Here is a 27,339-nt window from a genome sequence, read left to right as displayed (position 1 = left end):
TAGTCCCTAACATTGTTAGCTTTTTTTGACTGCTGTTGCACATTGAGCAGTTTCAGAGAACTATCCACAATCTTTCTTGAGTAGTGACAGCTAATTGACCCCATCATTTTGTATGTATAGTTGAGATTATGCTTTCCAATGTGCGTTACTTTATTTTTGTCAACATTGATTTTCATCTGCTCTTTTGTTGCCCAGTCACCCAGTTTTGTGAGATCTCTTTGTAAGTCTTTGCAGTCAGCTTTGGACTTAACTATCTTGAGCAATTTTGTATTGTCTGCAGACTTTGCCATCTCAGTGTTTTACCCCTTTTTCCAGATCATTGATGAATATGTTGAATAGCAGTAGAGCTGGCCCCAGTATAGCTCCTTGGGGGACCCGGCTATTTACCTCTCTCCACTGTGAAAACTGACCATTTATTCCTACGCTTTGTTTCCTGTCTTTTAACCAGTTACTGATCCATGGGAGGACCTTCTCTCTTATCACATGACGTCTTACTTTGCTTAAGAGCCTTTGGTGAGGGACCTTGTCAAAGGCTTTCTCAAAGTCCAAGTATACTATATCCACTGGATCGCCTTTGTCCATATGTTTGTTGACCCTCTCAATGAATTGTGATAGATTGGTGATTTCCCTTTACAAAAGCTGTGTTGGCTCTTCCTCAACATATTATATTCATCTTTGTGTCTAATAATTCTATTCTTTACTATAGTTTCAACCAATTGGCCTGGTACTGAAGTTAGGCTCACTGGCCTATAATTACAAGGGTTACCTCTGAAGCTTTTTTAAAAAATTGGTGTTAAATTAGCTATCCTCCAGTTATTTGGTACAGAGGCTGATTTAAGCAATAGGTTACATATCACAGTTAGTAGTTCTGTAGTTTCATATTTGAATTCCTTCAGAACTCTTGGTTGAATATCATCTGGTCCTGGTGACTTATTACCATTTATCAATTTGTTTCAAAATCTCCTCTATTGACACCTCAATCTGGAAGAGTTCCTCAGATTTGTCACCTAAAAAGAATGGCTCAGGTGTGGGAATCTCCATCACATCCTGGGAAATGAAGACTGGTGCAAAGAATTCATTTATCTTCTCTGCAACAGCCTTGTCTTCCTTGTCTCCTTTAGCACCTCAATCATCTAATGGCCTGTAGCCCAGTGGGCCAGCGTACCTGTATTATATTCATTTATTGTATTTAGTAGTAATACAAGGAACCTACAGGCTTTTATCCTGTAAGATTTGGCTTTAGTAGATAGTGTGAGGCTTGAGGCCTATAACCTTTGGTATAGATAAGCTTAAGTAACTCATAAGTTATAGGGAACTGAAAGTAGCATGCAAGAGGGGGAATTTTGTCCAGAATACTGACATCAGCCACCCACAGACCCCAGCTGACCCCAGCACAGAACATAGCTGACACCAGCATCTGGCAAGTTCCGGACAGGACCTCTGACTGCAAAGCTGCCATGACAGCAAATTGAGGTGTATGTTAATAGAGTAACATCATGCATATATTAACCTATAGAAAACGGACACCGTAAGGGAAGGAAATACAAATAAGGACCTCTATTGAATATGTATTGGTCATGGCAGCATCAGCGTAACCTACTATAAAAGTAACATCCATGGGGCAGCAGATTGGTTGGAGAAATGTAGACCTTGGGAGGGGCCAGAATGATGGCCACCGGGGAAGATGAGGACGATGACGGTGATGAGAAAGATAATGGTTAAGTATGAAAGATAAGGGTGTAAGTATGGACGTCCAAATGTACTTTCTGTATTATCTCTATCTGCTTTGTTAAGTTTGTGTGTGTATAATTTTTGCTAAATTATTAATAAATCATAAATTTATGTATATAAAGAATTCCTATCATGAGAGTGTTGCACCTGTGCACATCGGGGTTCCCAAATTATATGATAATTTTATAATAATCTTACTGGGCCTGATCTTGGGACAAGAACCCATTAATCCTTAAGTTACATTTATATTTACCCAACTTTGGTAAATGGGGGGCTAGAGGCCCCACTGATTTTTTGGCAGACTTCCTGCTTCTAATGTATTTCATTTTTTTTTTTCACAGTTAGTTTTTGTGTGTCATACTAGTTGCTCTTCAAATTCTTTTTTGGCTTTCCTAATTATACTTTTACACTTGACTTGCCAGAGTTTATGCACCTTTCTATTTTTCTCAGTAGGATTTGACTTCCAATTTTTAAAGGATGCCTTTTTGTCTCTAACTATCTCTTTTACTCTGTTGTTTAGCCATGGTGGCATTTTTTTTTGATCCTCTTACTGTTTTTTTTTTTTTATTTGGGGTATACATTTAGTTTAAACCTCTATTATGGTCTTTTTTAAAAGCTTCCATGCAGCTTGCAGGCATTTCCTTCTTGTGACTGTTCCTTTTAATGTTCATAGCTTCCTCATTTTTGTATAGTTCCCCCTTTTTTAAATTAAATGCTACTGTGGGGGTTTTCTTTGGTATTCTTCCCCCCCTCCCCTGGTCTCCATCCTGGTCAGGTGGTTGGTAGTATATTCCTATTGCTATACTCTTATTATTCAAGCATGGAATTTCTATCCATAGACATTCTATGGATAGAAGTTATCATGGAAGGGGAAAAAAGGACTGGGGTGGGTCTGGAGCTATGAAATGTGCTCTCCAATATTCAGGTGACCCATTGTGTGTCTGGTTTCTTTCAAGGAAAAGGAGGGGAAAGAAGAGTTGGATGTGGAATTTTCTCTGGAAGAAAGGTGAGGTACCCACCAGGTGCTGCTAACTGTACATCTAGTTTTGAATTAATCCTTTACAATCCACTGTAGTACTTCTCAGTGCACTCACTATGTGAGGGGATGCGTCAACAAAGCTGCTGCTTCCTCAGTTTGAAGGGGTTGTTGAAGCGCTGCTCCGAGGGAGTCACAATCTTGGTATCCTAGATGTGTCTAGGGCAGGTTAATGCAGCTGGATATTTCACAGTATATATTCCAGTGTTTCGTTGCAGTATGTCTGGGATGACTGGTATCCTGTTCAAATCCTTCCTTCTTGGGTTCTGGCTATCCTGTGACAAGGTGGGAGAATCCAAAGCAGCTGTATAAAACCAAGATGCTATTTCTCCTCTGACAGTGGAAAACTTTTGTCTGACATAAAGGAAGCATTTGCTTCAGTGTCAGATTATAGATTATAAAAAGCCTATCACAGTTTAGGCCCCAAATGCAGAGAGTTGAGAGAGGTAGGTAAGGAACCAAAACTCATTCATATTATTCCTTCATTTCCACAGCACAGCTCCCCACACTGAGGCCATCACCAATGGAGTTCTAGTGGTGAGCAGAAGATGTGTTTTTACTTATCATGCTGGAGGGCTGTTATTTGGTGTGGGTTGTGCTGTTGGTGGTGCACTGCTTTCCACACTCCCCTTTCATTCTCTCAAATCAGAGAGACTCTCTTTGGCTGCGATTGTAGTGATGTCTCCCACTTCCCCACAGGGTGTCAGCTGGGTATGTACCTGGGACTTTAAGTACCACAGAAGAGACCTCAACCTTATGAGCTAGAGAATAACTCCATTAGTTATAGAATAGTTAAAGAATAACTCCATTACTGGTTGCAGTAGTAGGCTATTATACTCTAGTGGACCTACCACTAAAGGGTGACATGACCCACTTTTTCCATATGTTACACTGTCACCTGCAAGCATTTCTTGAAATTGCTGTGTCTGGCAGAGGGGTGATCATTTTCATTGCAGCGTGTTTGCTGTGAGGCAGATTTTGAAAAGCTGTGTTTCTGGAGAACGTGTGTGTGGTGGCGGGAGTATTTTGGACCTCTCCCAGTGCTGAGGTACACATTGCTTTCCATAGAAGATGATAGTGGTACATCTGTCTCTTCACATCCCTGCACTTCCATTCCTATGCCCCTTAATAACAAATGATTTTAAGATCCAATCTCTCCAGGCCAGTTTTATTTGGCACTGGTTTAGGTCGGAAGCAACCAGGAATAAGAAGTTGGAGGAAGGTGCTCAAGCCATAGAGTCATTCTGAGCACTGCGACGAGAGTCTTGCTTGGGGGGAATGCTCTTCTGGATGCAGGAACAAATCTGTCCTGAACTGACCTTAGTTTTGTTCTTGGATTAATCATCTAGCAACTTCTCATCATAGAGACTAGCATTAGCATCCATGAGGAAATGAACACAATTTCTTAGTCAGAGTTAAGTTCTCACAGCCCATTCTTTTCACATAGGCTCATCCCTGCCTGTGTGTTCAAGGCTCCATCAATAAAAGTGAGAAGGCCAAATGGATAATACAGGGTAGGTCTTGTGAGAGACATGGCAATTTCCTGCAATAGCCTTGAAAAACCTTATTGAATTAAGTTAAGTATCTTTGGAGTCCACTGTGTTAAATGCAACTCTTTCTGGAGTTGAGGGGTGATCTCTGGCAAGTTTATTAGCATGCATGTAGGTTCCTTTATTGTTTTTAATATGTTTTTTCTCTAATGCTTTCACCTTAAGAATAAATGTGCTTGCTCACAAAGGGCTGTGTGGTAACTTATAACTGCTGGCAATTACATCTATTCATACCCTTTAAAGAGAAAGCTAAGTGCAGATGCTAGCCTGTTTATGGAGTCTGGCTTTCTGGGGGTATCACAGTGTAGGCAGGGAACTACTGTGCAGCCTGGAAACACTCTGATCCCGAGGGAGAGAAATGTGGTCTCTGCCCAAGAGAAGAAAGTTGAGGAGCTGGGAGCCTAGCATGGGTGCATTCAAGGGACTGCGAGGGGGGAATACAGGTGCAGTTGTCCTGAACTGTGATGGATATATCCTTCCTTTGACATATACATCCAATTCAGGGGTTAAGTGGCAGAGGATATGGTGAGGAACTGCACTTCCCCTTGTTATGGAGTTGTATAAAAAACATTGACATGGGCTTAACAGGACCTTTGGGACTTTAACAGGACCTTTTGTTCACCTGGCTGGCAAAGGGCAGATACTGACATTCCTACAAAAGGGGGATTGTGAGGACGACAGCTGGGGCAAACAAGGATAATTCTGTAGGTATTCTGTAAAATAACACTACCCCCTCCCTGCCAAAATCCATCCAAACAAAATTCCCATTTTTCACTTAATGCAGTCCCTCAATGCTATCTGCAGTGCTGGGGGCACAGCTAACACACCTCCGCTGCCACCATATCTGTATTCGGTTGGATGAGCAGAACCCACCTGGAAAACAGGAAACCCATCTTAATGTTACAAGGGTTCATATGTAGGTTTGACAGCTGGAGATGATCAGCAGAGAAGCATTGCAGGCAGGGTGTTGGGGAATCAATGTGGAATCTGTTCTGGAGGATGTGAGAAGTTCTGGCATCTGGGAGGGGATTCTTGTTGAGGCATTAGTCACTTGAGAAGAGTTGATTGCAATCTAAAGTAGTATATTAGGGATTTCCTTTTCTGTCTTTATGCTCTTAATTGTGTGGACTGAATCTTTCATTTCCTTATTCAGAGAACTGTCAAGTCAAGTTGTCTGTGCCAGGGGCCTTTGAGAATCGGTCATCCACTTTCTGCAGTGCTGATTCAGAAGAGAGAAGAAAGATCCCATTTCTCTTCCACGTAGACAGAGAAATCTGCCCAGAGATGCACTTGGAGCTGCTGCAAACGACAACTGTCCTAGAGGTGAGAAACAGCATTTGCCAGAGGCTTAATCCACTAGCCAGGCAAATCTATTCTGAATCCAGGTCCTCGGCTCCTGAAAATGACACTTGGGTCCTGACTTACGTTCCGTTCATAATAATTCCATGTACTGCCCCAGTTGGACAAGTAGTGTTAGAGGCAAAGTTGACATAGCTCTTAAACCCGTTGATGAAAATAAGTTCATTATGTTAAAATAATAATTATTTATATTAATTATTGGATGTGAGAATACACAACAAATAATTATAGGGTGGGGCTGGCAGTGCCGACTATTGTTAAGATGGCCCAGCACTTCCCATAATAAGATGCTGTTTATTTGCTTATAACTTTACCAAACTTTAACCATTTGGGCTGAAATTTTACTGCCAGATATCTGCCTCATGCTGAATTATTTTGGAAAATTTCAGCCAAAATGATTGAGCTGTTTCTGAGAATGTGCCTAGGGAAAAAGCCGATGTTTTGCCCATGTTTTAAAAAAAAAAACCCAACAACCCACCAGGGTGACCTTTTCTTTGAGAAGCTCTAGCACCCCTGTTCCTTGGAGCAGGGACTTGAAATTTGGCAGGAGGGTGGTATTTGTGTCAGGCATATTTATTTCACCATCCCTATGAAAATCGGCCCAAATTTGGCCAATTTAGTAGCCATTGAAAAATTGCAGTTTGTACATGGTCAGTAGAGAAATGCTAGAACTTTGTAGCTGAATTCCCTGAGAATTCCATCCACATTGGGCATGCCCTACCTTGGAGCTAAGCAGAACATCTCTGCAATTGCAGACTGTGCTGGGGCCAGACACTGGAAGTGGGAGCAAGGGAGCCTGCCTCTCCTGTGCTCTCAATGGCCCTCCTACTGACGCCTAGGGAGTGTGGAGGAGGAAGCCACCTTACTCAAATTTAGAGGGGACAAGAGCTGTACTGGGTGGGGGCGGGGGTAGGCGGGTAGTGGACTGGAACAAGGAGCCTAGGGGATGAACTGGGACTGAAGGCTGAAAGGAGGGAAACTGTGAGTGGGATGGAATGGGACTGGCTGGGCAAGTAGACTGGGAGCTAGGGAGGGAAACAGATGGGACTGAGAGCCAGTGGTTGGGCTGGGGAAACTGAGATTGGATGAAGAGTTGTGGGGAGATTTGGACTAGAACAGATCTGACAAGGAGCTGGAGTGGGGGAGAACTGGGACTGTCTAGGCAAAGAGGCTTGGGAGTGTGGAGCAACAGATTGGAAGAGGAGGGGGAAACTGGGACTGCTTGGGCCAGGAGACTGGAGACAAGGGGCGGGTGTAGGGTGGTGGGGAACTGGGAATGGCTGGGCAAGAGGACTCAGACCTGGAGTGGGGTAGGTGACTGGGATGGAATGTCTGGAGGGGTTGAGACTAGGACTTGCTGGGCAAGGAGACTGCTACTGGAGTGAGAAACCTGAGGTATGGAGACTGGGACTAGCTAGGTGAGGAGAATAGACTGGGGCGAGGAGCCAGGGGTGGGGAAGAAACAGGACTGGTTCAGGGACAGGTTGGAGGAGACAGGGCAGAAGGGGTCAACCTTGGTGAGAAATGGTCAGAAGGGTCTGTGCCCACTAGAGCAAACTTCCCTCCAGAGCCTGGAATGGAATCCAAGATTCCTGAGTCTCACCATTCCTCTGCTGTCAGCAAGCATCTCTGAAACCCACCGGCAAAGTGTCCCCTCTAGTTCTGGGTCGTAGAGACGGTGACAACCTACTACTGCTATCAATTACTCCGTTACCTCAAGTGGCAGAGGTCTGTGCAGTGGATCTAAAAGTTCCAACCTGCTGATGAGCCACATAGGTTTATTAAAGGTTAAAAAGGGCATAGTCAAACTCCTATTAAAGTCAAAGGAAAGAGGACTATTGATTTCAGTGGAAATAGGATTGGGCCTTCATATACTACCATGTATCCAGGTTCAAAGGACAAGTTTATTTAGTTGCTGGTCTTTGGGAATGTTTCTGTATAATGGTCCACTTGTGTGAACTGGGTAGGTCAGAATTGTTTATGTAACTTTAGCTTGTAATTTTTAACTTTTCAAAGTTAGTGATATTTTAAGGAGATATTATCGGTACATCTTTTCCTGAATTGCATGTCTCAATCTGAACAGTGACATAATAAAGTTTTTGTTATTGGATAATTAAACCACCAGCCATTTTTACTCATTTGAACAGCGTACATACGGTTTTCTATTAGTCAATAGCACATAGTTGAGTGGTATGTTTTTATAACAAGTGTACAGCACCTTGAGTGATGGAAGGATGCTTCTATAAATGTATAGAAATAGTTACTTTGTATGTAAACCAAGCATTTTAATTCCTAGGAGGGATGGAGTGAGGATCTGAAAATGCACACTGCACGCTTAGGGACGGGAACAATCCCTCTTGCAACACTTCCTCTTGGACAGGAAGTTGAAATTAGCATTCCACTAGGAAAGGTAATAGTCTCTCTTTCTATGTACAGGTTTTTGGGGGGCATGGAAATGGTGGACTAAGTTAAGCTTTGTGCTTTTAAGCTCTATGTTGTGTTTTTGTTACTGTTAGTGTTGTTTTTTTAAAGTCAGAAGGATTTGGGGACATAAACTGTTTTTTACAATGTGTTTATACAGCACCCTAGTATAGCGATGCCTGGATCTGACTGGAGCTGCTATGTGCTACAATAAGAGGGAAGAGAAAGGGGTGCATGAGTCAGAGATAAGGAATGGAGGAAGGGGAATATTGAAGGAGGAGAGGTTTTTGATTGAGAATAAAGGGAGATAAGGAAAAAGTTGGTTGTTAGAGCAAATAAGGAATGTAAAGGGGATAATCAGAGGGGGACAATATTATAATGGAAGTGAAGGGTAGGAGTGAATGAGGGGCTGATAGGGATAAGCCTACCACTATCTCTCCCTTTGTGCCTTTCATTTTCCCTTTACTAATTACCCCGTCCTCTCACACTTACCTGACCTTCGGTTTGGAATTGGGTTTGGCTCAGAAATCCTATCCACTTTGGCCTGTCTGACTGGTTGCTAGAGAGAAGACATGTGCTCTGCTAAATTTTCTGGATTCAACTGCAGAAGCCCATGGTAACTAACCCCTTATATACTGTCTGTCTCTCCTAATGAGCACTCACTCGCATGTTATTGCTGCCTCACAGTAAAGTTGGAGCGGTCATCTCTCAAATGTGGTAAATAGGAGGAAAGAGTGAAATCTTGTCTACAATTCATGGGTTAATTTAAAGCATTGAATAAAACAGAGCAAAACTGTGTATAAATTCATTGAGCCCTGTTTTTTTCCTGTTCAGTTCAGCATTTTCTCTGTCTGGTCTTGCTGGTCAAGGACCTCTTTATGGAGATGGGAAGAAATGAGATGTCCATGTTGACTTGAGACGAGCAATCACAAGAAGTATTTTGCATGCCCATGGACTCTGGAAGAGAGAGCTGGTATTGCTCTTGCCTAGCCCTGTTCCTCTCTTGAGAGGAGGAGACAGAGGCTAGTGTTGGGTGAGCACAGATCTGGCAGCTCAGCAACTAAACCTGCTCCTCCCTCTGTCGATCTGGCCGTGGCTTGTCTCATGTTTCCATTCTCTTACTCTCTCCCTCCTCCAGGCCCTTGGCTTTTTTTGCATCTACATAGGCAATCAAGTCAAGCATATTAGTCTAAATGTCTTAACCATTCAATAGCTGAGGGAAGGGCACTGTGCAAATCCATGCAGGAACCAGGCAGCCCTTGCTGATGGGTGTACCCCGCAGCTTTGTTGCCTACATCTTCTCACTGGCCGCAGTGGCAAAGTGGGGAGTCACAAAGGCCCCACTTAGAGTCATTAGCAGCATATCTTAGCACTCCACATCTGAAGAGACTGAGCTTTACCCAAAGATAGTGTGCAAGGTCAAACACAGGGGTTTGTTGGATCTGTCACAAGATATGTACTGACTATGTTTTTGTGCTTATAATCTCTATGGTTACATTGATGGGTTTTCTCAAAGATTCATAGATTCTAGGACTGGAAGGGACCTCGAGAGGTCATCGAGTCCAGTCCCCTGCCCGCATGGCAGGACCAAATACTGTCTAGACCATCCCTGATAGACATTTATCTAACCTACTCTTAAATATCTCCAGAGATGGAGATTCCACAACCTCCCTAGGCAATTTATTCCAGTGTTTAACCACCCTGACAGTTAGGAACTTTTTCCTAATGTCCAACCTAGACCTCCCTTGCTGCAGTTTAAGCCCATTGCTTCTTGTTCTATCCTTAGAGGCTAAGGTGAACAAGTTTTCTCCCTCCTCCTTATGACACCCTTTTAGATACCTGAAAACTGCTATCATGTCCCCTCTCAGTCTTCTCTTTTCCAAACTAAACAAACCCAATTCTTTCAGTCTTCCTTCATAGGTCATGTTCTCAAGACCTTTAATCATTCTTGTTGCTCTTCTCTGGACCCTTTCCAATTTCTCCACATCTTTCTTGAAATGCGGTGCCCAAAACTGGACAAAATACTCCAGCTGAGGCCTAACCAGAGCAGAGTAGAGCGGAAGAATGACTTCTCGTGTCTTGCTCACAACACACCTGTTAATACATCCCAGAATCATGTTTGCTTTTTTTGCAACAGCATCACACTGTTGACTCATATTTAGCTTGTGGTCCACTATAACCCCTAGATCCCTTTCTGCCGTACTCCTTCCTAGACAGTCTCTTCCCATTCTGTATGTGTGAAACTGATTTTTTCTTCCTAAGTGGAGCACTTTGCATTTGTCTTTATTAAACTTCATCCTGTTTAACTCAGACCATTTCTCCAATTTGTCCAGATCATTTTGAATTATGACCCTGTCCTCCAAAGCAGTTGCAATCCCTCCCAGTTTGGTATCATCCGCAAACTTAATAAGCGTACTTTCTATGCCAATATCTAAGTCGTTAATGAAGATATTGAACAGAGCCGGTCCCAAAACAGACCCCTGCGGAACCCCACTCGTTATGCCTTTCCAGCAGGATTGGGAACCATTAATAACAACTCTCTGAGTACGGTTATCCAGCCAGTTATGCACCCACCTTATAGTAGCCCCATCTAAATTGTATTTGCCTAGTTTATCGATAAGAATATCATGCGAGACCGTATCAAATGCCTTACTAAAGTCTAGGTATACCACATCCACAGCTTCTCCCTTATCCACAAGACTCGTTATCCTATCGAAGAAAGCTATCAGATTGGTTTGACATGATTTGTTCTTTACAAATCCATGCTGGCTGTTCCCTATCACCTTACCACCTTCCAAGTGTTTGCAGATGATTTCCTTAATTACTTGCTCCATTATCTTCCCTGGCACAGAAGTTAAACTAACTGGTCTGTAGTTTCCTGGGTTGTTTTTATTTCCCTTTTTATAGATGGGCACTATATTTGCCCTTTTCCAGTCTTCTGGAATCTCTCCCGTCTCCCATGATTTTCCAAAGATAATAGCTAGAGGCTCAGATACCTCCTCTATTAGCTCCTTGAGTGTTCTAGGATGCATTTCATCAGGCCCTGGTGACTTGCAGGCATCTAACTTTTCTAAGTGATTTTTAACTTGTTCTTTTTTTATTTTATCTGCTAAACCTACCCCCTTCCCATTAGCATTCACTATGTTAGGCATTCCTTCAGACTTCTCGGTGAAGACCGAAACAAAGAAGTCATTAAGCATCTCTGCCATTTCCAAGTTTCCTGTTACTGTTTCTCCCTCTTCACTAAGCAGTGGGCCTACCCTGTCTTTGGTCTTCCTCTTGCTCATCACACTGTGTTGTGTCATCTTCAGTGAACTGTTAGGAGGAGCCTCCAGAATCTTCTGTCACACGAGCTGTGATGCCCGAAAACCTCTGTTACATAAACTTTCATGTTCAAAACCTTCTGCCATGTTGACTCACATGCTGAAGACAGGGGATTATGTGAATGAACTAAATTAGCTCTTTTTGTTAAAATTTATCAAAATCCATGTATTTATTGTCCTAGCCAGCATTCCAGTTACCAAAAACAGTCACGTTCTTGCTATATGTGGATTTTTATGATTCTGTAGGTATTGGTAGCTCACAAAAATGGCTTACAAAAAAGTTGAAAATCCAACCCTGAAAATCTTGAAAAAGTGATTATTATAACACACAGTAACTTCACAAACTCGCTCACACTTTAAAAACTCTCTAAGTTTTAAAAAATGCTAAATTTTGTAATTTTTAAATTTTCCTTCAAAAAAATTGAAATTGGAGAAAATATTAACACTTAATGTGGCCAATTAAAAGGAAAATCCTTGTGCTACTTTTAACTTCTGGCAGAACCTCCATAATACGGCTTCAGTTTTGCTCCGGATAAGTATCCTCGTACCATCTGATTTCAAATCCTACACGCTTGTACAATGAGCATTCAGACCAAACATCCTACACTGAAATACATTTGTATTATCTATTATTGCAGTAGTTCCCAGAGGGCCCAGCCAGGAATGCTCGCTATTGTGCTGGGTTGCTGTACCAACGTATACAAAGAGGTGTTTACAATATGGTCTGCCACTGATGCACCAGTTTACACAATAGTTAATTTCACTTCCCCAAATTGAGAGAGAATCCTTCCCCTAATCAGCCTTTGTGGTGTACTGAACTGACCAAAGTTTATTTGCTCAGATCAAAGGTTATGCTAAATGTCTGCTAATACCTTCCCAAAATAAGTGGCTTCTCTCCTAGCCAGCTTGCGTTACTTATAGTAACTTTAAAATTTTTACTAATTTATTTAATAATTCAAATTGATGTCAGAAGATCATTAAATCTCTAAAGACTGAACTTTCTACAGTGACAGGTTCTGTGTTCAATTTGCACTTTTAGAGGAGATGTACATGTGACCCGGTGTGCCTAGGACAACCCTCACTGGAAATGCCAAGGACAGGGCAGGCTGCAAAAGGGAGAGCAGACACTCCCCAAACTGGTGGTTGGTTAACACTGAAGTTAAACTTACCAACCAGTCACAAACAGTGCTTCTGATTCCCCATACTGGTTATCAAGAAGCTAAAAAAGAAATCACACAGCCCCCTTTATGTGGAAAATACAGTATTTTCCACATACACGCATCTGATGAAGAGGGTTTTAGCCCATGAAAGCTTATGCCCAAATAAATTTGTTAGTATCTAAGGTTTCAGAGTAGCAGCCGTGTTAGTCTGTATCCGCAAAAATAACAGGAGTACTTAGTACTCCTGTTATTTTTTAGTATCTAAGGTGGCACAAGTACTCCTCGTTGATTTTGCTGATACAGACTAACATGGCTACCACTCTGAAACCTAAAACTAAAGGTTTATTTTAAAGAAAAAAGAAAGAACAAGAAGAGACTTGTTAAATGATAAAGCGCTCAGATACACCCAGAGACTTCAAAGTCCATATATCAGGTTCTTAGCAGTATTGGTGAGATGGCTGGCTTGAAAATCCCTCTGGAACACATCCACAGCTTGGATGGGTCATTCAGTCCTTTGTTCAGAGCTTCAGTTTGTAGAAAAGTTACTCCAGAGGTAAGAAGCAGGATTGAAGACAAAAAGCAGATGATGCAGCTGCCCTTTATATTCCTATTGCTATGTGGCTTGTATTTTGTGTCCCAAACACAAGCTTCACAGCCCATAGGCATGGAAAAGCCTTAAAGCCTCTGTCCATAGGTATGCCCCTACAAGTCCTGCTGACTCACGAGGTGTATTCCCTGGCTCCTTTCAGTGGATACATTGTACAAGTGATGACCCTTGATGGGCCATCGAACAGGCTAAGCGGTGCTGATGCCAATCTGTCTGGGGGTGTCCCCCAGAAACAAAGCACAAGTTTGGAAATACCCTACATATCTATAACTCATAATAAAAGGTGATACAAATATATAAACAAAATTATCATACTTGGCAAATGGTAACATTTTGGCAGATACCTCACACGGCGTATCTGGTCAGATTCCTTGCAATTTTATAATATTGGTATCAACAATATCATAGTCTCCCACATATTCTATACATTGTCACAGTACACCGCTGTGTTCCTTTATGGTGACTTTATTACTAGCTTTTCTTGTTTTCTTAATCTACAATAAAGGTCCCTCTGATTAAAGCATATATTTGTTCTTTGTGTATGGTGAAAACATAACATGGCCTGTCTTCGAGTTGGCTTTACTTCTGGATAGATCTTGTATAATTTTTTTACAATAAGCGGTGGGAATTCTTTATGGCTCGTGGGTGAGACTGTCTGTAAAACTATCCTTTGGTTCAGGATTGTTCCTTCTTTTCCAGGGGCAAGGTGTGGATCTGACTGTGAAGGTTGAAGAGAGGTGCGTCAGATACCAGAAATTCCTAAAAGAACATATGATAAGCAAATACTGTTCTCATTTATAAACTATCTTGGTAACTGTTTTACCTATCTCAGTCACACTTACGGTTCATTTTACTTGACTGTCTCAAGTGAAAAAAGGTTAGTAGTGTAGAGGGCTTTTTCTTCTGTTGTATCAGTTCACTGTAACTTTACTGTAGAATCAGTTTTCCTTGTATTTGAAACTTATTGTATCTGTGGGCTCAGAAAAAGAACTGAAATTATAACAAACTTGGGGCTGAGTGCTGAAGAGTTGCTTATGGAAGTCAAATCTGAAAAATTTCAGAGTGGTAGCTGTGTTAGGCTGTATCAGCAAAAACAACAAGGAGTCCTTGTGGCACCTTAGAGACTAACACATTTATTTGGGCATAAGCTTTTGTGGGCTAAAACCCACTTCATCAGATGCACGGAGTGAAAAATACAGTAAGCAGTATATATATACAGCACGTGAAAAGGTGGGAGTTGCCTTACCAAGTGGGGGATCAGTGCTAATGAGGTCAATTCAGTTAAGGTGGAAGTGGCCTATTCTCAACAGTTGACAAGAAGGGGTGACTAGCAAGAGAGGGAAAATTACTTTTGTAGTGCTAACGAGGGCAATGCAATCAAAGTGGATGTCACCCATTTCCAACAGTTGACAAGAAGGTGTGAGTATCAGCAGAGGGAGAATTACTTTTAGTAGTAACCCAACCACTCCCAGTCATTATTCAAGCCTAATTTGATGGTGTCCAGTTTGCAAATTAATTCCAGTTCTGCAGTTTCTCATTGAAGTCTGTTTTTGAAGTTTTTTTTATTGAAGAATTGCCACTATTAAGTCTGTTATTGAGTGTCCAGGGAGATTAAAGTGCTCTCCTACTGGTTTTTGAATGTTACAATTCTTGATATCTGATTTGAGTCCATTTATTCTTTTGTGTAGAGACTGTCCGGTTTGGCCAATGTACATGGCAGAAGGGCATTGCTGGCACATGATGGCATATATCACATTGGTAGATGTGCAGGTGAATGAGCCCCTGATGGTGTGGCTGATGTGGTTAGGTCCTATGATGGTGTCCCTTGAATAGATATGTGGACAGAGTTGGCAACAGGGTTTGTTGCAGGGATTGGTTCCTGGGTTAGTGTTTTTGTGTGGTGTGTAGTTGCCGGTGAGTATTTGCTTCAGGCTGGGGGGCTGTCTGTAAGTGAGGACTGGCCTGTCTCCCAAGGTCTGTGAGAGTGAGGGATCGTCCTTCAGGATAGGTTGTAGATCCTTGATGATGCACTGGAGAGGTTTTAGTTGGGGGCTGTAGGTTACAGCTAGTGGCGTTCTGTTACTTTCTTTGTTGGGCCTGTCCTGTAGTAAGTGACTTCTGGGTACCCTTCTGGCTCTGTCAATCTGTTTCTTCACTTCAGCAGGTGGGTATTGTAGTTTTAAGAATGCTTGATAGAGATCCTGTAGGTTTTTGTCTCTGTCTGAGGGATTGGAGCAAATGCGGTTGTATCTTAGAGCTTGGCTGTAGACAATGGATTGTGTGATGTGGTCTGGATGAAAGCTGCTTCAAATGGTAATATGCGAACTCATCCATAAACTAATGCATGTATGAGCACGGGCAGGAGAGCTAGCACTCAGTTCCAAACAGTACAATGTGTGTCATTATTGGTAGATTATATTTTTTCAAAGTATAGCTGATTCCTGTTTAAGGCATGGTCTGGTATAAACCACACATCATGTCATTAATACACATTTAAAATATTTTCAATCTGCTGAATGTTTACAACTTTCCTCTAACCAGATTTTATATCTGCCTTTTTCAGGGAAGTTGTTACAATTCTTTTAGACATATTAATATTTCTATCTCTCTATTGAGATGCATGGGCATTTGGCAAATATGTAAGGAGTCAGAGCCCTGTTTCAAAGAGCTTATGGTGTAAAAAGGCAAAATGGAAAGCAGGGTTGGGGAAGGGATACAGCTTAAAAGTTAAGTGACTGCATAATCTTGTGAGTGGAAGAACATTAGAACTAACTTTAGTTGTTTTGCTGATGTCTTGCTTCTAACTGTTCCCTGATTTGTAATAGATTTATCTAAAAAGTGTATATTCTGCTTTTTTGACTGTAATAAACGTTTTTCTCCCCATGTATCATCTGAGAAATTGTATAGGTGATTGAACAGACTTGTCAGTTACAATTTTTTAAATATTTTATTTTGTTTTTTAATGTTTAATTATCTGATGGAAGAGAGCAGGTTTGGAAGCTTCATTTTTGTGAGGCTATCCTGATGATGTGAGGCCTTTCAGAGGGTCTTGAAGGAAGTGTGACGTTTGGTCTGGAATGCTGAAGTAAGAAAACTGTTCCAGAGATGGGACAAACTGTGCTTTTTTCATGGCTCTTATCACTTGGACAGCTTGGTTCTTTAAAAGCAGATACTAGTAAAACATAAACAAGAATGCAACACAGGTATGAATGAAAACCAAGGAAAAATAAATGCATTTAATTTCTTCTCAGCTGGTCTTAACTGGTGAGGCAGGATTACAAAATCAGAGAGGTAGTCTCAAGTGATAAGGGCTCTCTGAAAGTTCATCTCTCTCTTTTTTGCCATTCCTATTCTCCTTTGTTCTCCTCTTGCTTGTGGGAGTAGCTCTCAGGATCTTGATGTGCGCATCAGTTTTGACCTCTGTAGAGGAGAGAGAGAATTTTTGGACATGAGGAAGAAAATAGCTTCTCATGCCCTAAAGAAGACACTTGGTTTGCCAGAGGAACCCAAGAAAGATGAGGTATGAAATCCCTTTTTAGAGAACTCAGTCCTTTGTGACTAGTTTTAGGGGGCGATAACTGTACTGTCAGTGAACCTCAGCCTAATGGGAAAATAGATTGTAAGCACACAGGTTTTGAAAAAGCAGTTCAGAATACAAGACAGTCACAGTTTGGATTTACAGTAGCAGAACAGGGACAAACAACCCAGAAAAAAACAGGAGAAAGCTATTTGAGCTGCTAATAGTCTCTGTTTTCTGTCCAAAATGGCTGCTCATACTCCTGGATAAAATTACAGAGGCTAAATGAGCAGAAGATTTGGACATAGTGGGCTCAGATTTTTAATGTCAACAGAGCCCTTTCATAGGAATACTTATCTGTCTTACTACCTCCCATATTTTATTTTTGTTTATAATGAGAAAATCCATTAAATGAAACCTAAAACCAAATGACCTTGTATGTGTGTGTGTAATTTAATACATATGTATGTAATGCAGTATACTCAATTGCATGTTTTTCATAGCCTTTCATTTTTCTATTCCTGTAGATCCCTGTAGTGGCAGTAGTGGGATCAGGAGGTGGGATGAGAGCCATGACTGCTTTCTATGGCAATCTGTCAGGACTCCAGCAGCTTGACCTCTTGGATATCCTGATGTATATGTGTGGAGTCTCAGGATCCACCTGGTATGTCACTGGAACTTTTCCCCCATAGTCCTTTGACCTGAGAACCCAAGTCAGCATAGTCTGGGGAATGATACTCTTCTGACACAATTTACTTTTACCAACATGGATGATTCAGTGATAAGCTCATATATTTCCATAGTCTCTGTTATTCATCTGGTTACTTATTTAATTATCCTTCAGATTTCTAAAGTTCATCGATAGATGCCCATTCAAGCTCTGGGTGCCTCTCCCATAAATTAAAAATTACAGGATAAATATACCCAGAGGACTGCCCATAAATAAACCCACCTTGGTCCACCCCCTCTCAACCGCCTTAACTAAAGGAGGAAAAAGGTGAGATTTGTAGCATGCTCAGAAGGTTAAGAAATCTGGGCTCTGGCAGACCAAGTAGGGAGAATTGAATTCCAGAATCAAGGGCCCCTCACCAGGGATGCCCTATCGGCAGCTCCCTGTTGTTTATTTTGAGGGAGCTCCAGCTTAAGTGCCCCGCTGATCTCCATTGTAGGAGTACATCACAGGGAGAGAGGGGATCTGAGTAGCCTCCCTCCCCCGAATCAGTGATAAAAAGGAGAAGCAGGAAAGTAAGGTATAATATCTTTGCCCCCCCCCTTTTTAAGTGAGCATTTTTCTTCAATCCATGCAATATTTTCATTAACATAATTCTTATCAAAAGATTTCAGACTACTTCCAGTTTCAATGAGTCATCCATCTCTCTGGGGCCTTAGTCCCTTTGCCACTGAAAGTCTTCTTTTTAAGAAATGAGGTTTTAGTGATATCAGGCTTGTAGCAGAAAAATCAAGGGACAAGCCCATGTAGCATTAAAATAAATTGGCCTGTAGAAAGGCGTGCAAAGTATGTCTAGGTATTAAGAAAAAATAATGTGAATTAAGTTAGAGGGAAGGCGCTGGAAAGGGGGTATGTTTGTGCCTAAAGTAGTCTGAGATACTGAGGTAAAGAAAAGAGGGCACATAGGAAGCCCCAGACATTAGATGACTATGGTAATCGATGCTTTAGGAAAGTTTCTTCATACTAATAATTAATTAGGTTGTTACTGAAAGTCTGAGGGTGTGCACAGAGATATGATATTAAGACTTTAAGAGAATGCAGTTTTGAGGCCCAAACTGTGACCTATCATAAAATTATTTAATAGGAAAACAAATTCCTTGAAGATTCCAAGGTGTGCTATAGACTACAATTTAATATGTTGTTAAATAAAAACAGTGATGTTACTTTCAGTTCTGTTCAAATCACAATGTGGGGAGGGCAGCCATCTTTCTCCAGACATTTGGCATCTTGTGTAATAATTTGTTGTTTACTGAAAAACTTGGTGGACGTTTTACTAGGTGTTTGTCTAAACTCTACAAAGACCCTCACTGGTCCCACAACGACCTCCAGGATGCAATTAGCGTTGCTCGGAAACTTGTGACCAGCAGCAAAGTGGGGGCATTTTCTGCTGAACGACTGGTGTATTATTTCCAGCAGCTGGTCTTGTTGGAGAAAGAAGGACGGAAGGTCACACTCACGGATTTGTGGGGCCTTATCATAGAATATTTCTTACAACAGAAGGTAATGAGAGTCCTGGATTGTGAATGATTTGTCTTCAGAATAGGAGTTTAACAAACCTGTTTGAAGCCTCAGGCAACTTCTCTTCAGACTTGTGGAACACTTCTTAAACTTCTCCCAGAGAGAAACAGAATTTTACAGAAGAAATGAAAACTTTAAATAATATCTAACGGTGATTAAAGCCCCATGTGATTATCCTATGTTAATCATAAACCTATTCCATGCTAATGTAATAGTAAATATCCTATGATAATCATAAATACATAGCATTTTGTATTTTCAAAATGCTTCACAACCATTAGCTGACTCATCTTCATAACACCTCTGAGATAGATAAGCATTACCTCTTTTTGCGGATGGCGTAGCTCTGACACAGAGAGGTTATGTTAATTGTCTAAGGCCAAATGCTGAATAAGAGACGGATAGGATTAGAAATCCAGAATCCCTGGCTCACAGTATTTTCCTCAGTAGGTATGTGTGTCTAGTACTTTGTATTTGCTATTATGTTTTTTATTGTCTCTCCTGATGCCTAAAGGAACCATTTATGAGTACTAAACACTGTGAGATCTAGTTTTTTCTTACGTTATTTCTGTTTCTGGATTGTGGAAATACCGAAAGATGAGATCATGAATTCGACAAATTACTCCATGAGGTTTTAATAAAGCCCATGAAAAACTAAAGAGAATTTGCTTGAGAATTTCCTTTGAGTTGTTCACTATTCACCATGTGACTACATTGGTCAGATCAGTCACATGGTATTGCAAGGGCAAGAGGAACCTTCTATTTAAAGGCAAAACTGAACACCAAAGTGATATGACATTTCCCTGCCATATCCAGCAGGATCCATCGAAGTTGTCTGACCAGCAGTCAGCAGTCAGGTGGGGACAGAACCCCTTCCCTATCTATGCAGCTGTCAATGTGAAGCCCAACGTCAGTAGCCATGAATTTACAGGTATGAAGTGAAGTGTTCCCCCCCCCCCTCTAAAATCTGTAAATTACATTTCCCCCTCAGTTTTAATTATTTTTGTCCTTGTTCCCAATCTTGTCACAGCATAGTAATGATGGTGGGCAGCAACATAAATTCTCGTTCATACCCTCGCTACATTGAATGTACGGGTGAAATCCTGTTCCCATTAAACTTTCAATGAGAGATTTGCCATTGACTCCATTGGGGCTAGGGTTTCACCCATTATGTATACCTAACTTTCCCTGCCTTTTAAATATGTGTAATGATGTGTTCAGTAGCACATTTTCTCTCGAATTGTACTTGGCAATCCTAATTGTAATACCAAGACATGGTTTGTTTTTGGCTGTATCTCTCTGTGGGGATATGCACATCTTTATTTGATGTTTATTTGTTTTTTGTCTCCAACATGCTTTTAAATGCTGATATGATGGATTGAAATTTTGTTTGGCTGGTTTGAAAATCCCATTACTTAATTATTCCTGTTAGTGGCACGATAATACTTCTTTATATTCATTCTTCACTCCTTTTGCCACCATTAAAAATATCAGCTTGCGATGCTGGTGAAAAGTCTTAATAGTGAATTCCTGTGAATCTCTGTTAAATAAACCTCCTGTCAATCATATTGCTCCCATGCCATACGTAAGATGTATGTGGGAGAATTTCACCTTATGGCATTCATGCATTATTCATGCATAGACATCATTAGTATGGGTTAAGAAACTGAATTATTCTCTTAGCCATTCTCACAGGAATGGGGTGGGGATGAAAACGTTTATTCAAGTGTATTTGTGAGATAATTATCTTGGTTAACCCTTTCACAGAGTGGTGTGAGTTCACACCCTATGAGTTTGGTACCCACAAGTATGGAGCCTTTATCCGCATAGAAGACTTTGGCAGTGAATTCTTCAGTGGGCTGCTACTTGGGAAACGTCTGGAGCCCAGAATTTGTTTTCTGCAGGGTAAGATCTGATGCTTCTAGAAACACTCTATTATGCTTTATAGCAACTGTAACTTGATGCACATTGATGAGAGGGTTAAGAATAATCAGATATTTAATTTTTAGTGACTTATATCAACAGCTGCACAGTTGAATAAGATGTTGTCCCTGGAGACTGTTAGGGTATGTCTACACTACGGGATTAATCCGAATTTATATAATTCGAATTTAGGAAACCGATTTTATAAATTCGAATGTATTCGGCCACACTAGGCACCATTAATTCGGTGGTGTGCGTCCAAGCTACCGTAGTAGCATCGATTTCCAGAGCGTTGCATTGTGGGTAGCCAATAACATCTAATTGCCAATAACATCGAATTGCGGCCACACTAACCTTAATTCGGATTAACAATACCGATTTTGACGCTACTCCTCTCGTCGAGGAGGAGTACAGAAATCGAATTAAAGGGCTCTTTAATTCGAATTAAATGGCTTCGTTGTGTGGACGGGTCAAGCGTTAATTCGAATTAAAGCAGCTAAATCCGAATTAAAGTCGTAGTGTAGACCAGGCCTTAGGCATCTAACCACACTCTGTGTTCTTAACTGAACAAGACTTTTATTAAAGATAATCTGTCCTATCCCAATTTTGTCCTGCATATGATGCATATCTGATGTGGTGAAATTGAGTTTGGTCATGCTGTTCAGTGCCTGAGAAGTCTGGGGGACCTAAATTAATACTTTCCTTGTCCATTTTCAGGAATATGGGCCAGTGCCTTTGCTGCCAATCTAGATGAAATCTGGGAAGAGGTCATTTCTTCAAAAGTTGGCTTTCTAGAATCTCTGAAAGATGCCATCAAAGCTATAGGTAAAGGATAGACAGAGACTGGGCTTTCCTTAGTCATATGAAAGGGCCTTGAAAATATCTCCTCCATTCAAGGAAGTAACCCCTTCTCACAACATAAAAGAAGATAATTTAGGAGGGTCTTAACAGCACTGCCTACTGGTAGCCCATTTAGTTTAGACCAGGGATCTCAAACTCAAATTACCACGAGGGCTACATGAGGACTAGTACATTGGCCTGAGGGCCACATCACTGAAACCTTTTCATACAAAGATACAAAAGCCCGCCCTCGGCCCCACCCCCACTTCACCCCTTCCATGAGGCCCTGCCCCTTCTCTGCCTCTTCCCACCCCTTCCCCGCCCCCATTCCAAGCCCTTCCCCAAAGTCCCCGCCCCAACTCCGCCCCCTCCCTGCCCATATTCCAACCCCTTCTCCAAATCCCTGCCCTGGCCCCGCCTCTTCTCCACCTCCTCCCCTGAGCGTGCTGCGTCCCTGCTCCTTCCCCTTCCCTCCTGGAAAGTCCTAAGTGCCACCAAACAGCTGTTTGGCGGGGCCGCGTGTTTGAGATCCCTGGTTTAGATAATGGGAACATTGTGTGGGACTGACAGAGGAGATAAGAAAGGATAATAGTTTGTAATACAAGAGATAATACAGGTTCTCCTTACCAGTATAATGAAGAAAAAGAGAAAATAGGCAGCACCAAAACTTTTTGAAACTTCACGACAGCATCAGATTCTGGACTTATTTATACTACAACTATTGTGGAGTCAGAGGATTTGGCAATATCACAGTTGTCCCCTGAAGCACTTGCAATATGTTTGAAGTTTGTAGTTTAAATAGTACTTATCTATGTCCGCTTAGCCAGGTGAAAACCATGCACTGTCCAAAGTGGGGACATGGGTAGGCCCCACCTATACTAGAGATTTTAACTCTAGTATACAAGGTTGGAGACAACTGTCTTAATTGTTTTCTCAACATTCTATTGTAGGTGGGGGCTTAATAATACCTGTCATTTAAAAAATATTGCTTGAGGTGTTAGCTACATGAGCCCTGCTAAAGACAGTAGCAGTTGTGTTTAAAATCCCAGCTGTTGTAGGGGGAAATGTCAGTATAAAATGGCTGGTGTCTTGAACTCAGGGTGAAATGGTCAGGGAATAGTGATATTTGAGCTTGGATGAAGAGATCTGAATTCTGGTTTGTTTGTTTTCTTTTTGCAGATGAGGCTCGTGGACGCCAGACTCTGGACCCTTTACAGTTAGAAAGGCGAATGGTCATGCCAGGTGGAGCTTTCTCACATTTATTTCAAGATATATTTAAGTCTCGCTTCTCTGCTGGGGAAAACATTAACTTCATGCGTGGACTGTACCTTCACAGGGACTACGTCAATGCCAAGGAGTTTGTGGCCTGGAAAGGTGGGTAACAAATTCTGTGTGAGAGAAACCAGGGCAGTGTGTCAGAGGAATTGGGGACAGTTAGGAAGAGAAAGATGACCGGTCAGTGACAGTGCAAGTATGTGTCATCTAAGTACATACCGCTGTAAAGCTTATAAAATGGGCAAGATGCTGCTCTGAGCAAACCATTCAATTGGCAGTATAGAAGGCTGGTCAAAATGCAGTTGCTGTCTTAAACAAGTTAAAAACATGTTGTGTCTGCTGCCACTGGGGTTTGTGTAAATCAGATCTCCATGAGTAAAGTCACCAACACCACCAATGGAAATGCTGTTGGCCAAATGCAGTCTTCATTTACAAACAGGCAACCGCAATGACAGGGTTGTACTTGTATATATGACAGCAGACTTGGGCTTATATACTTCAGAGCAAAAGCATCCCAAATCTCTTTTGACTGTATTGGAAATTGCCATATATGAAAGTTATCTGTCCCAGAAGGAAGGATGGACTTGTGCTTAGGGCACTGGATCAGGAATTAGAGAGATCTGGGTTCTGTTTTGAGCTCTGCTACTGACTCTCTGTGGGCAAGTCACTTAATCTCTCTTCCCTTCCTTAAAGGGGTGTTGTGAGGACAGATTAGTTAATGCATGTGAGATGCTTGGTTCCTGTGGTGGTGTTTGCTTATAAGCTTTTCTGTGGTGCTCAGCTATAGATCTTTTTTGATTTGTCTTGTTTTGCTGAGTGTCCAGGGTGGAGGTAACTTAGTTTGATTTGGTGGTGTCTGGGTGTTGGGGTGTGGGAGTACAGTTAATGTAATTCCAGGGTATTTAAACATTTCTCTTTAGGGTCCCAGATGATTTTCACCTTTTCTCTGAAATTAGATTGATGTGTTTTGTGTACTTCAGTGACCAGTATGATTTTGGAGTCTTTCAGGCACTCACCAGGATGCCTTTCCCAACCAGCTAACTCCAATGGAACACAGCCTGTACTTGATAGATGGGGTTTTCTCTATCAATTCTCCCTTTCCTTTGGTGCTTCAGCCAGAGAGAGATGTAGATGTCATCTTGTCATTCAACTACTCTTGGGAAGCTCCATTTGAGGTGAGAGACAAAAAGGAGTAGAATTAGGCAAACACATGTGCGTGCTGACCAGGACATCATGGATGAAATCAGAATGGTCAAATGCCCTATTTAGACATATCTCAATGACTGAGAGAATTATTACTGGGTATAATGCATTATACAACCTTTCGTCAAGTTTTGGGGCTTGCTGCAGAAATTACTGGGTGAAATTTTGTGGCCTGTTATGCAGGAGACCAGATTAGATAATCATATTTATCCCTTCTGGCTTTAAAAATCGATGAGCCTGTAGATAATTGGTTTGAATCCAAGATCAATTTGGTAGATTTCCAACTGATGGCTGTTTAGTGATTTACCTGAAATAAATTGATGGTCTCAGTCCAGTTCCTGATGGACAAATATCAGTCTAAAAAATAACCATTTCCATATGAGATGAATCATTTTTTCTATACTTAAAATGCTATGTTAAATGAACATTATGTATATTTAGAAATTCGACATGACACTGCACATTCCGGGCTCTGAGGGCCCTTTACATAGATTTAAAAACACAAGGAAGAGAAGTTTCAAAGCAAATTTCTCATCCCTCAAACTGCCAGTGTGTGACACCAACAATCAAAATGTGTGATAAATGACCAAAATGTGGCACACCATAATATACAGATTTAAAAAATATATATAAAGCATGTTTGAAGGATGTTTTCTCGCCGTGTTACTTAAATAAACCAATTAAAAAAAAAAAAAGAAAACTGGAAAAAATTAATTCTATTGCTTGCAGTAAAAAAAATCCTCTGCCATATGGATCATCAGCAGAGTTTGAACTCTGGATTTTCACATTCCCAGCACAAGCCTTTACTTGAGTTACAGGAATAATTGCTCTTCTCTGTATGGAGCAGCCACTACAGGGGGACGCGACGCACACTTTGCCAGTGGGTTGCCCAGCTGTTGGCTAGACAGCAATAGAATATTGGAGACTGGAATCCTGGGTTCTGTCCCTGGCTTTCGGAGGGGGGCATTTTTTAGTGGTTAGAGATAACAATAGCCAAATCAGACAACTACATTGTTATCATTGATGATAACATTTATATTACAATAGTACCTGGAGGCTGAGGTTGAAGCCCCACTGTGTTAAGCACTATGTAGACATATACTCTTTTGAGCTCTTCTGTAAATCTGGCCATGAGGTCAGAATGGGAACTTCAGAGTGCTGTGCACTTGAAAAATCTCATCTTTATTTAGATGCCTAAATGGGAGCTGAGCACTTTTGAATATCTGGCAACACCTGATTTTTAGATCTCATCCAGTAAAGAAAATAACGTTACTTTTTGTCTTCTGAGTTCAGGTGCTGCATCAGGCCCAGAAGTATTGTGAAGAACGGGAAATCCCCTTTCCACACATTGTTGTGAGTGAAACAGATAAGCAGAAGCCCAAGGAGTGTTATATGTTCGTGGATGATCACAATCCTAAAGTTCCCATAGTGCTTCACTTTCCATTGGTGAACAACACATTCCAGAAATACAAGGCACCAGGTAAGGAAGTGTGTAGGCGAGGTTCAATTATACATGGTGCTGAGCATTTTTAGCCCCATAGTCATGGGTTACTTAGCACCTTACAGGGTTGAACCCTAAGAACCTAAGACTTGGTCTACACTACATGCTTACTGCAGCATAACTACGTCACTCAGGGGTGTGAGAAATCCACATCCCTGGGTGATGTAGTTATACCAACTTAACCCCCGTGTAGACTGTGCTATGTGGGCAGAAGAGCTTCTCCCACCAACATAGCTCATAGAGGTGGGAGACCTCTTTCCGGTCGGCTTAGAGCATCTTCACCAGACACGCTACAGCAGCGCAGCTCCAAATTTGTAGTGTAAACCTGCCCTACAAGAAGAATCATTTGGAGCAGTAACTATATATTGGACATCGGCCACCAGAATATCCATCTTCAGTATCGCAAGAAAATATGATTAATGTGCTACTTAAAGTGATTAAATATTTATAATATTAAATGCAGAAATATAAAGGTTGGGTGTTCCTTACTCTAGCTGCTAGTTAGTGGTGGAACAGACCATCTGTTTAAAACTATTTTAATGTATTCAAATATTAAAAAGTAGTTTTTGTCATATAGAGTATATTTGTTCAGGTGTACTGTTAGTTCAGTTTTCAGAAGCCCTCTTTACTCCATTACCAGAGATTCTGGGTTCCTCGGGGTTGGGGCTTCTGTCATAGCTTTGGCCTCATTTTTAAAATGTTGTAGTCTGAGTTTAAGCTGAAATTTTGTATTAGGATAATGGCAATGGGCCCTGTGGTGTTTGGTTTTATGAACAGTAACAACATTGGCATATGGAATTGTATTGTCCAAAGGTTTGAATGCAAAGCTGAGGAGTACTGGGGATAAGGGACTCTGGGTTCCCCTCTGTAGCTGAAAAAGTTCAGAATTAAAACCATTCACACTGCCTGTGAGATAGGAACCACGTATAGGGCTTGAAAATCCTACGTGGTTAAAGTGCTTCAAACATACACCTATTTTCACCTTGTCAGGAACCTTGCTTGCACCCAGTGACAGGACAAAAGAGCCTTCTGCAGAGTTGGTGGAGCCAATGAACTAACTAGTCTATCTATCTATCTTTCTATCATCAACTTGTGGGCAGGTTTATGATAAACCATGATGGTAGTACCTCCTTCTGCTCCTGCACAAACATGGGAGCATCTTGTTAAGGGGATCTGTGAAGACTGTTATTGTCTGATTTTCTGTCTGCAGGAGTCGAGCGTGAGACAGAAGATGAGAAATCCTTTGGCAACTTCCCTGTTGAAGGGGAAAAATCTCCTTACCATTCTATGAACTTCACATATCAACCCAATGAATTTGATAGGCTGCTGGAATTAAGCCGCTACAATATTATGAACAACAAGGAAGCTATTTTAAAAGCCCTTGCTTTGGGCATGAAAAGAAGGGTGCTCAAGAATGCCAAAAGGAAATAAGATGCAGCCTTGTAATTAGGCTATTGACTGGTTGCAGGGCACTGAATACATGAAAGCTTCAGACAGGAACACCAAAGGGCTAAGGTATCTGCAAATGACCAACACAGCTGATAACTCAACTATGTTTCGTAGCTTCTCCAAATACAGAATGTCTCAGCTAGACTTCACTTCTGGGTGAAGTGTGTGAGTGGAGCTTTAATAATAGCATTAAAAT

General features: G+C 41.4%; 1 protein-coding gene across 1 annotated transcript; it reads left to right on the top strand.

Moving 5' to 3' along the window:
- The first annotated feature begins 1,684 nt into the window (after positions 1–1,684).
- On the top strand, positions 1,685–27,125 carry LOC135877205 (cytosolic phospholipase A2 zeta-like). The gene is made up of 17 exons (XM_065402585.1): positions 1,685–1,717; positions 2,688–2,737; positions 3,262–3,304; positions 4,215–4,281; positions 5,471–5,640; positions 7,973–8,086; positions 13,887–13,924; positions 16,572–16,707; positions 17,232–17,368; positions 18,712–18,934; positions 19,769–19,883; positions 20,720–20,857; positions 21,593–21,700; positions 22,895–23,089; positions 23,999–24,165; positions 25,487–25,673; positions 26,905–27,125. Exons 1-17 carry the CDS (start codon positions 1,685–1,687, stop codon positions 27,123–27,125), a joined length of 2,142 nt encoding a protein of 713 aa, XP_065258657.1.
- Positions 27,126–27,339: the final 214 nt, after the last annotated feature.

Source organism: Emys orbicularis, chromosome 4 (genome assembly GCF_028017835.1).
Source record: "Emys orbicularis isolate rEmyOrb1 chromosome 4, rEmyOrb1.hap1, whole genome shotgun sequence".
Lineage (NCBI taxonomy): Eukaryota > Metazoa > Chordata > Testudines > Emydidae > Emys > Emys orbicularis.
Note: the sequence above shows the minus strand (reverse complement) of the source record. Positions and strands in the feature narration are given on the sequence as shown.